Source organism: Gallus gallus, chromosome 19 (genome assembly GCF_016699485.2).
Source record: "Gallus gallus isolate bGalGal1 chromosome 19, bGalGal1.mat.broiler.GRCg7b, whole genome shotgun sequence".
Taxonomy (NCBI): Eukaryota; Metazoa; Chordata; class Aves; order Galliformes; family Phasianidae; genus Gallus; species Gallus gallus.
The window spans coordinates 9,936,973-9,948,687 of record NC_052550.1 but is presented as its reverse complement, the minus strand read 5'-3'; the positions used below and the strand labels follow the sequence as shown (position 1 = coordinate 9,948,687).

Sequence of the window (11,715 nt, the reverse complement as noted above, 5' to 3'; positions counted from 1 at the left end):
ACTCTCTCTCACTGAATGCCATTACCTTTTCCCTAAAAGCAATACCAGCTCAAAGATTAAATTTCAAAGCTCTGCAAGTTTGTAGTTCTGAGGGCAAATTCACTGATGTAAAGTATGAAAATCTATTTTCAGTTTGGTTATAAAAGGTCTTGTAGGAAGGGGGGGGGAGCTAACAGCTATCACAACCTGGCAATGCCAACCTACAATGCCCAGGAATTCAAGTTAGACACTTTTTCCTGGCTTTTACTTTTTCCCCCTTGCTCACTCCCCTCCTCCTTTTGGTCAGCAAGTGTTTGTAACACAACATTCCCCAAATCCCTGCACACTCAGCAGTAAAAGCTTCCAGAACACCCTGGTAGTTAACATCTTTATCGAATATACAACACTGGCAACAGAAGTGGAAAAATCCAGAATGCCTGAAATTCTTATTTATCCCTATTGGATTAAAATACAGCACAAAACATCATGGGAATCCCAGAATGTGAATGCCCAGCTTGGTCCTCAGCTGGTGAAGATGTGGAAGAACTTGCCTTTCTGGTTCTGTACTTTGAATGTACTACTGGGGAACAATACATACCCAAAGAGGTAACAAAGTGTTCGTGCGCATTGAGGGTTTTCATGCATCGTTTGTTCTTGAAGTCCCAGACACGTAGAGTCTTGTCATCAGCACAGCTCAAAATAAACTTTCCCCCAGAATGGAACAGAACGCCACGTACCCAGTTATCATGGCCCACCTTATGCACAAGGAGACATCAGTGAGCAGATGCATGTTTTAAGGTCAAACAGACTACAATTTATGCTATGGCAAGCTGAGTAACTCCACGCCCTCTGCCTGTAGTGACAGCATTTAGCATTCTAAAACTATTGGAATTCAAAGTTTATCTTCAGTTTCTATTATTACATCTTTATCAGCGCTACCAACAATGTGAGTTCCTGTCCTTGAAGGCAAGCAAACAGGAGTTCCCATGTGCTCTGCACTGATTCTGCTCCTCACCCCCCGCAAGAACAGCTAGTTCAGTCTGAGCACAGGCTGGAAAAGAGCAGCCTGCAGGACCACCACATTGAAAGAACATTTTACTGAAAACAAAATTCAGATGATTACCAGCAATTCCATGGGGAAGCCAAATTCCTTTCCAAGAAGTACACCACAGTACTCCTGCATTTACACTACATATTTTGAGATTTACTATTTCTCAGCAACAAAAGCTGAAATACAGAAGCCATTAAAACTGTATTTCCAGTGCATGTCTCATTTCCACAACTCTAGCTCCTCTTCAAAACAAACATGTAAGACAGTTCACTCCACAAAAGCTGACTTTACACATGCAGCTATCACCAAAGAAAAACATCAACAAACTTACAAGTGTCATAAGGCACATGCCAGTGCTGATGTCCCACATCTTAATGGTTTTGTCTCTGGATCCAGACAGCAGAAAAGGCCCAGGCTTACCACTCTTCTTAGTCTACAGAAAATTAGGTTTTCAGTTACTGCACATACAGGGGTAGGAAGGGGAGAAAGCAGATCCCAAGTGCTGCCGCTACTTAGAAAAATTAGACTGTATGATAACTAACAGCATATAAACACACAATACCAAAGCTGGGATTCACAGGCATTTTCTTACTAGCACCAGGGAAGAAAAAAGAAAGGAATTAAAACTATTTCAACAGATTGTTTATGTCCTGCTGATATACCAAGACAAATAAAATACTCTGAATTCAAGCTTTCCACCTGCAAGACATCTGCTTCATATATTCATATATACAGTAGATACAGTTCAAGTAGAGTCACATATCCCAGGACAAAAGCTTATGAAGTTCAGACACACCTTTGTGTTGATGTCCTTTACATAAAGTAATGAAGCAAATTTAACAGTTTTGGTAAGTCCCTACTCTGAAATTATTTCCATTTGTAACCATGCGAAGTAGGAACCAGAGACTCAGTTCCCAGAACATGAAATCTTTCAACTGTGAAGTTAAAGTTAACTTGCTTCTTGCCCAAAGCGAAGCACTACAGTGTGATGCATACAGCCATCAGACCAGCAGAGGGCAGGAGACACACCACCTCAGGTAATTACCACTGCATGAGGAAGTAAGCATTTGGAATTTGCATTTCATTATTTAAGAATGCAAGTAAAATTTGACTGAAATAATCTGTTAAGTCCACGAGTAGACAAGTACCTGCCTTTTTGTTATGGGTTTTTTTAAGCTTGAAATTACTTTCTTCTACGCTGCCATCCTTAAAAGGAAATCTGTGTGAACCTCTGGTAAGCCTTTCTTCAGGATTTGGTAACCAAGCCAAAGAATGTGCATCCATGACCATACAAATGGAGACTTTTAAGAAGGCTTCCTCATATCATTAACTTTGTACTGACGTCAAAGCTTTATTTAATTTCAACAGCATTTTGAATTACACCCAAGCTAGCCTCATTTCTGTATTTTTAACTTTCTATTCCCCTCCCCACACCTTTAATTGCCAGGTATCCTCACAATGTTCATGTTAGTTAGCTAAGCTGCCTTTCACATTGTTTCATGGAAGCATGTCGATGTGGTCCAACACTCAACCTTCTCAGAAACAGAGCCTCTCCCTAAACATCCCTTTCATTTTTGCATAGGTAGGGTCTACTGTTAAAACACACGAACACAGTGCCTACAAAGCTAAGATGGGGGATTAATAGTGCAACAAGTATAAGCAGCAGAAAGGAAAAAACAACCACCAACACTCAAAGCACCTGCTATGCCTGCCAAGTGCTTTGAGAACAAAACTTAGAAGTTATATATTTATTAGCACTGGAAACATTACCTCTGATCCTGTAGCTTCTGATATGGTGGAGTATGAGCTCTCAGGAGCCCAGGAAATGCATTCTACCACATGCTCATGTTCTCGGAGCTCAGCTTTGCATTCCTTTGTTGCTACCACCCAAACACGCACTGTCTGGTCATTAGAACAACTGGCAATTAAGGTGCCATCCTGGTTAGGCCGCACCATGCGCACCCATTCTCTGTGACCCGTGAAAGTCTTCACACAGTAACTATTCAAAACAGAGAAATACAGAATGATATATAAGCATTGCAATAAAACCACTGTACACGCCTCTGATATTTAAGGACACCTGACCTCCTCTCAGAAGTTAAGCTTTAGCAAGCACATCAGTCCTGGCTGATGTACAAGGCCGTAAAGCAGTTCATGGGGAGGAAGCTTGAATGAAAAAGGAACAAACAATTAAGAAACAGCAAATACCTTTTAAGAGAGAAAACAGGAGGCTGCTGACATTCCAACTTGCATTAAATATGTATTTTAAGAATATACAGAGATTTACAAATCATTCAGACAGCCTTTACACCTAACCTGGAGTAAATGGATGGATCATAGAGCCTACTGAATAATGAAACAGACCGTAACGCAAAAAAGGATTCTTCCTGTGTCAAGAAAGATAGCAGATTTCTCCTTCCACTTGTCACAATCCCTTCAAATTCGCTATTAGTCATTAAATTCCTACCTGGTCTTGAGTTACAGTGTTATACCTCCACAGCTCCCAGAAAGATAAAACCAGATACTTCTAATGGGTGGCTACTAAACCCTGTGCTTAATGACTTAACGCAGAACCCTTCCATTTATGACTGTGTTAAGGTGCATGTGGTACATTTCCTATTACAAGTGGTTTTCGGAGGGTTTTCTTTAGGCAGTGATGTTCACCCAGAACTGCACTCACCCTGTTTGGACTTCCCACATTTTGATAGTTTTATCCCTCGAGGCAGAAACTATATGATCTCCATTGGGCATGATGGCTACCGAAGAAACATTGTGATCATGACCTAAAAGGAAAAGCAAACTTTTATTAAGTGGTACTGTAACATTGTTTTTACAGAGCATACAGGACCTGCTTTTCATTCATCTTGATCAAGTAGCTACAGCAGAAGCCTCTAGCGTGCTTTATGGAGTAATCACTGAACATAAACCTGAAGTTTTAGAAAAGTCATTTATATTTTTAGAAACCCTGCAGTCCAGCCAATGAGCAACTTTTAGGATTATTTCAACAACGTCTTTCAGGTATTTTAAAAACAGACAATCAGCACTGCAAGCAACACTTGCTTTGTGCTGCCAAACCCAGCAGCTACCATGGCTGTATTTGAAATTACCAGGTAAGTCTGACTACAGAGTTATGATGCACCACCCAGATGATGTTTCAAAGGAAAAGAGGTCTTTTCCTTTGGTATGTGCGTATGCTTATTCTTATAAAAATTCTCAAACATTATTACTGCTCATCACTTCTACAAGATGATATTACAGTGAGATAAGCAGTATAAAAACGTTCTTATAACAAGATCAAAAAACAACAAGTTGCTGTCAACAACTCAGTCCATGTGGTGGTTGTTTTACTTCCCCATTTTTTCCCCTATGGCTTTTGAGTCTAATGCAATGGGTACACTCATTTGAAATCAGACAAGTCTGAAGCGAAAGACTGTACAGTATACAGAGAACACTTCCCATCCTGTTTCCTTCCTGAGTCAGCACATTCTGGAAACAGAGGGGTGCAGATGAAGATAGCTTTCTAGTGATTTGACAGTACAGTTTTGCTATCTACTAAGCATTTAATTTTCAGTGCTCAGCTTCTCTATATTTGCCATTTAATTTCAGTATCATTATGGGGTGTTTCCCCACAGCATCGTGCATAGTAGATCTGAGATGCTATTTCAGCCCACAGACACTGAACATATACTCAATTTTACAGAACACTTGAAGCATTAAAATATCCCCTTTCTTTTGAGTAAAACACTGATTTATTTCCCCTTTCCACATCTGCAGTTTTTCCTCATTCATAAAAACTAAACCACCACAAACAAAACCACATCTCTACAGACTGTTAAATCAATTTCCTTTAAACCTTACCATGCATAGTTCTGATGCACTCAAAGCCCTGGAAATCCCATAGCTTAATGGTCATATCAGCAGAACAGGAGGCCAACAGTTTGCCAGTGTGGTCAAAGGAAATATCTTGCACAGAGTCTGTATGCCCCTTAAGGGTTCGTTCAAAGTCTCCTGTCTCATAATCCCACACCTGACAAGCAAACAGAAAATCCGTTAACAGTAACACAGACCTAAAAAAGCCTAATAGCATCATAAAAAAAGGCACTGTTTTAATATGATCACTACCTGTATATCCTATACATCCTTCTATATTGTTTCCTCAGCTTTGGTACCCAGCCTGTTTTCAGTTAGTAGGAGAAGCACCTTCAACAACTTCCCCTGTTCCTTTTTTGTGGTTTCAGAAACTATTCACTGCTTCAGAATCAAACAGCAAACACTTGGTCTACTGCAGGGCAATAACCAGAATATAGTGGTTTAGGGATGAGAACCCAAACCACGACTAGGAGTCTGACATACACATTTTAGCAAGATTACAGAATTTGGCAAAGATTAAACAACTGTTGGCAGTTAAAAACTGCAAGATATCATGAAGTCCCATTCTCATCTCCTAATTAAGTTAGTCTTCTACCATCTAACCACAAACAAAAGCCTTCGAAACAAGAACTTCTACAGATTGTATTGTGGGTTTCCAAGCACTAAATTAGGCATTTCATTTTTAATTATATCCTGAATAAAACAAAAAAAAAAGCCCACCATCAACAGCAAAAGAATCCACCATCCCCAGCAGATTTCGATCTCTGGGAATGGAAAAGTCAATTTATGCTATGCAGCTTGATTTCAATAGTACAGATATTCATTCACGGTATCCATAAGAGTAAAGAAACAACCAAGCCAGTCCGGCTCCTCTGAACCATCCAACAAGCAGAGAGCTGTCTCTGCTGCAGAGGACCCAGTCTGCTTGAAGAAAAAGACGACAAGACTATGCTTCCTGTCTGCTACAGAAACAATAGCATAAGGGTTTCTCCTTAACTGTATCTGATCGCCACTTTCTAAACCTTCTCCACCAGCAGTTAGTCACAGTCAGAACAACTCATGTTTCTAAGCACATTACTTTCAATACTTTTCAACATTTGTCAGTACAGCATTTTTCCAAATAGTTTTCAAAGCAGCACAGATAGCAATTTCTCTTAAACAGTGACATTCAGAGAGCAACAAAATACACAATTACATCTTTGATTGGTGCTAAAATGAGAAACTCCCTGCCTACTACAACAAATCTGTTCTTGTCACTGTACACTGCAATAAAGGTACGTGAAGATCATTTAGAACTACTGAAACTCTCTCCTGAAAGTCACAGCAACTTCATGGGACCTGCATGTGCTACTTGAAACAAACAGGAAAAATCATTTTTCAGTTCAGGATACAGCTGCACAACCACTCTACCTAAGCCTTAGATGACTTGAGGCAACTGTCTTCCTCCCTCTCATCTCTGTATGCTCTCTATGCCACTCCCTCTTAGGGAGCAGTCAAAATGCATTTCCCCCGCTATTTATTGTTCCAGTCCCTAATCCACAGTAGCTTAAGTGTTTCTTTTCAAGTCATAGTAAAACATACTTGCAGATATTAACTGGACCAGCATAAAACCAAAATTCATATATTACACCCAGAATCATATTTGAAATAACTGTCCTAATGAAGCTAAAGCAGAATCTGAAGCAATCTTTCATCAGTACAACACACATTCACCAAGAAATACTGGTGCTACATTCTTATCTGCTTCGTTTAACTTTCTCCAGCAAGCACATACCTTTATTGTGGCATCCTCTGAAGCAGAAACCATTACACTGAAAACTGGATGGAAAATTACTCGAGTGACAGGACTCCTATGTCCACTCAAAGCATACTTCTCTGGAGGACGAGGAATCCACTCCTTAGGGTCTCGTTTCTGACCAAGAGGTCCACCTGATGTAAATTCTTCCTTAGCTTCATTCAGCTTCGATTCTAATTCCATTACCTAAGTTTATGGATTTTAAAGAGACCATTTATGTATAGCCTTACACCAAGACCTAAGTCATCTATAGTCATTAGTACCCCAAACACCACCAGGCTTCCAAATTCACAATAAAGCACAGATTGCACAGATCCAAGCCAACTAACAAGCTACAGAGTAGATATTTATAAATAAATAAATAAATCAGATCTAAATCAAGCACTTATTCTCCTTCAACTTCCCAAACACTTCTGGCAAAAAAATAACGTTCCACCAAAACATATCACCTAAACACTGTGCAAAGATGTACAAGCAACTGACTGAAAAGGGATAGGGTTTTTTGTGTGCGTTTCTTGCTTATTTGGCACTTTTGATGAACAATTGAGGGAGTTTTTGTTAACAAAACCGTATCCTACTACTGCAATTTGCTTTTTTGTCTCCCTGAGACGATGTGCGTGTTAACCAACAGCAGAGAAACTCATGTGCTATACAATCTTACGTATACTGACCTCTATAATAGATAGGCCGTTATTGTTGGTACACTTTGATTTTTAAGGCTTTTCATAACCTCCAGACCCACTGAAGCATTACTAAAAAGAGTTTTGTACCATCCATTTGCAGAAGAATCACATGCTGTAATGCACTGGAGTTAATAGTTTCTTCCCTTTAACGTAATGGCCAAAGACATCAGCAGCACAGGGTACTTCTAAGTGAGTTAAGCCTTCTAGAGACAGTTATTCAGTCTTTCCATTTGCAAACTGCCTTAGGGCACATCTTTCCTTTTCTGCCTCAAATTGTACGTACAACCCATAAACTGATGTAAATAAATGTTCTTAAAGAACACTAGCACTAAGATGGACAAAGACTTCCTACATCACGGACACAGCTATTTTCCCTGCTCAAATCATCCAAATTAACCTTTGAGGTATTTTCTAAACCCTGCATTTGTCTGAGAAGGAAAAAAATGTAATATTCTGTTCACTGATGAATGTTCATTCTTGGTTATAACTTTTGATACAAGTATATCTATCAGATCTCTACTTACCTTCTTTTGTAATCTTATAACCGATGTCCATTTTTTCTCCAGAAGTCCTGCATACTTCTTATCTAACTCTTCATTCTGGGTAGGAGTGTTTAAAGAAATCAGTAAGTACGGTGTCCAAAGCCTCAACAAGTTTCTCCAAAAACAACACGAACAGCTCATTTCACAGAAAATCAAACAAGACTGCGATCAGTTTTACTAATGAAAGGGAACAACCATACTTCAAATTTTAAAAACCAAAGTTTACACCATGCAGGGAAAAGAAGAAACACTTACATACATATATTTTAATTAAAGATACTGCAGTAATACAGATTAATTATGAAAGATTCTGCAAAGACAATCCCAAAAACTAGGACTAGCCATCAGTATCTGAAAGCTTTTTATGCTTATTCTCTGCATATCTGAGAAAATTGTGTCCCATTTTATTTTATTTTCATCCTCCTGCACAGACTGACAGCATTTTTCTATCAAAATAGGTCAACCTAGCCTATTTAGATTGCCTTTTTAACCTCTGGGAAGAGAAGATTTAGTTAGGTTGATAGATACGAGCAAATAAGGGAATGGTACTAGGAATTTCAACGTTAAGTAACCTAATTTGTAATCTCTACTTATTTATTACATACTTAGAAGCAGACTTCGCTGCTATAAGATGTTAAACTTCAACAAAGGATTTTGGGAAAAGAACACCACAAAAATTCCAACAAAGAGAAGGATCTATTAAGGGTCATCTCATCGAGTTTACTACTCAACCCAGCTATCTCCAGAGAAGCAAGCTGCAATGAAATGCAAGCCTCTAGTCAGTGACAAGTTCAAAAATTAAGCTGTAAGAAATGACTGGTCCATGTCACCAGCATCTCTCCAGCCTGAGAGAGAACTGCTTACCAGAGCTGACCAGCTTCAGTAAACTGTTTAACCTTGCCCACCTACTATGTCATAAACCAACTAGTATGCATGCAGCAGTCACAGTAACGGTTTAACTACTGACACAACTGCAGTCACAAAACAGACAAGGTCTTTTCCAACTTCAATGAAGTACAAACCCTCTCACTCAAAGCAAGGTCAGCTGGAACTGCCTGGGACACGTCCACACACTTACTGAATATTTCTAGGGACTGACTCCACAACGTCTGAACCTGTTCCACTGCTCAGTCAAAAGGTTTTGTTTTTAAAGTTTCATGCTAAATTCAGATGGAATTCCTATGTTTCAACTTCTGCCCATTGGCTCTTGTTCTGTCACCAAACAGAGCCTACTTCTGTTTTCTTTACACCCCCTCATCAGGTACTTACAAACAACATGAGATCTCCCTTGAGCCTCCTCTTCTCTAGGCTAAGCAGCCCCAGCTCTTGCAGCCAGTATGGAAAATATTCTGTTCCTTTACTCACCTTCCTTGTCCTTCACTGGACTCACTTCAGTAACTTCATGTCTTTTTTTTTTTCCTTAAATACGGTCTTTATCATCCCCCTTATACCTTCACATCGCCTTTCATTAACTTTGCTTTCCAGCACCTTTCATCTTGAAGGACCTAGGCCCTTCCAGGATCACCATACAAATGAGTGGTAGCCAGACAGAAAGTTAGATTAAGACTATGCCTCAGTCACGAGTAGAAGATAAAGAATTTTACTCAAAACTCTTTAAGCCATCTGATAATTGTGTTTTAACAGTATTGTAAGAGAATAAGCTATGCAGGTGTACCACCTCCAGTTCTAACTGCATGAGCTAATAGATAGATAACAGGCATACATATTCACAACGGATACAAACACTATAAAATTATAAACTCTTCATTTAGACTATACATGAAAAATTTTGTTTGAACTCACCACATCTAACTCAGCTTCCTTTTTAAAAACTGAATATGCCTCTTCATAGCCATTAGAGCGAAGGTAATCTGCTATTGCTCGATTTCTACAAAACAAAGAATCAAAAACAGTATCTTTAGCCTGTTAGTTCTGAATAAGAGTACAGGGATTGGTTCAGGGCTTTTTGTTGTTCTGTTGTTTGAATTGTGCCACCTCAGATCAACACCCAGGATTGATTAGGTTTGTTACAAGCCCAGGCAAACTCTAAGAATACGTTTAGTAAACATTCTGTTTCAAGACACAAATAGCAACACACTCACTTCTTAGAATACATACTCCTTATTTTGGATTTGAGAAAGTAAAAGGTTACTTTCTCATTACCAAACACTGGATGAACTAGCATGAATATTACTTAATCAATCTGTACGGCACAAAAACCTACAGAAGACACAAGCAATGATACCTACATGTACATATTAGATTGGGGCTTTATCTCTGAAAGAAGACTACACTGAGAAGAACAGTCTGCAGTGCTCGAGAGCATTCACTGAATTCTACACTTCAGTGAAACTTGAACACACTGCTTAAAAGAACAAGCCCTAGCTTTGTTTTTTCAGAACAATACAGTAATTTTAGTTAGATTACAAGAAAGGATACTCCACGTGATCAAAACATACAGTGCTTCCAATTCTACATTTTTGTTCAAAATACTCTTTGCTGTGACCAAAGATTATTACTGAACTAATCTGTCTTGGACCTCTACTTCAAGATAACATGCAGTTGGTTTAGACCTACTCATAACATGAAAGAGCAGTTTCAATACTATTTTAAGACTCCAACAAGCAGTCATCATCTTCCAGTTTTGCTTTTACACAATGACAAGACTGAAGGAAAGGTTGCAGGCATTGAGCAGATGGCCTCGAGGTCCCATCCACCCTCAGCTGTTCTGTGTGTGTGCATGGGTACACACGTGTACACAGAGTGAGCACATGCAGTGACTACAGTATTTACATAAACCAACACACAAAGTTCTTAAATACAAAAATCAGAGTGACATCTATATAAGGCATTCAATAAAAAAAAAAGTAAATCTCTTTAGTAGCTGAAGTAATAAGCAATAATGGCAGTGGTTCTACAGGAATAAAAAGGCTACTTTTAATTCCAAATCAAGATGTATTTCATTCATACTACTATGCCATCTGCTTCTGAATTACAGAAAGCAATATCAAGCTACGGTGGAAGAGACAGGCCAAGTCCTCAGTGACTGAAATGTAACCATTCCTTCACAGTTCCCCAGCAACCCCACCACAGCTCAGCCCTTCACATAATGACTTGTCAGTGCACATCATTAACAGTGTGGGACATGTTCCCAGAGGCACTGCTCTGCTCCTGGTTCTCAGCACTACACTCTCCACAACACATCACAAGGAGGGCCCTTGCACAGCAGGCAGACCAGGGCACAGGCTCTGGCAGACATCTCAAAATAGGTATTTTACATCTATGTTGAAGCATATGGCAAAGAACATCTGGAAAAGAAGACGACTAAAATATTTGGTACATATTGTGGTCAACACTGCATTGCAATTGATTTTTCTTCTGAGAAAAATTGCTTTTCACTGGAAAATTCTTTCCGGAGCTTTAATCACATTCTTCTTTCTTATCTCCTACACAAATTCAGTCTCCCCTCCGACACTCAGCCCTGTGACCTCAAGTAAAAGTTTTCAATTTCTTCCCATATACAAAATAGGTGAAAACACAGTAGTGCCATCTTCTGCAGAGGCAATTACAGTCTCTATTGTTCCCCACTTCTATTTACAAGGTTCATGACAACCTCCCCTTTTATGTTTGTACTCTTTGAAGTGCTGCATGAAAACTTCAGATAACTGACAAATAATTGCAATCATGAATGTGTTTAAATCCCAGAACTTATCTTCACAAATTTTTATTGGAATAACTTGTGACTAACTTAAGAAGCTGTATTCAGACAGCACAAGAGACACAAAAGCTAAATGA

General features: G+C 39.1%; 1 protein-coding gene across 17 annotated transcripts in view; it reads right to left on the bottom strand.

Annotated features, from left to right (window-relative positions):
• PAFAH1B1 (platelet activating factor acetylhydrolase 1b regulatory subunit 1) overlaps positions 1 to 11,715 on the bottom strand; it is a 29,130-nt gene that overhangs the window by 3,742 nt on the left and 13,673 nt on the right. For all 17 annotated transcript variants that reach the window (XM_015295661.4, NM_204324.2, XM_040650001.2 and 14 more), the window contains 8 exons: positions 9,724 to 9,808; positions 7,903 to 7,977; positions 6,675 to 6,881; positions 4,889 to 5,057; positions 3,711 to 3,813; positions 2,801 to 3,029; positions 1,362 to 1,463; positions 578 to 734 (listed from right to left, as the gene is read on the bottom strand). In XM_015295661.4, the coding sequence (XP_015151147.1) occupies positions 578 to 734; positions 1,362 to 1,463; positions 2,801 to 3,029; positions 3,711 to 3,813; positions 4,889 to 5,057; positions 6,675 to 6,881; positions 7,903 to 7,977; positions 9,724 to 9,808 (1,127 nt within the window). The remainder of the gene's footprint in view (positions 1 to 577; positions 735 to 1,361; positions 1,464 to 2,800; positions 3,030 to 3,710; positions 3,814 to 4,888; positions 5,058 to 6,674; positions 6,882 to 7,902; positions 7,978 to 9,723; positions 9,809 to 11,715) is intronic.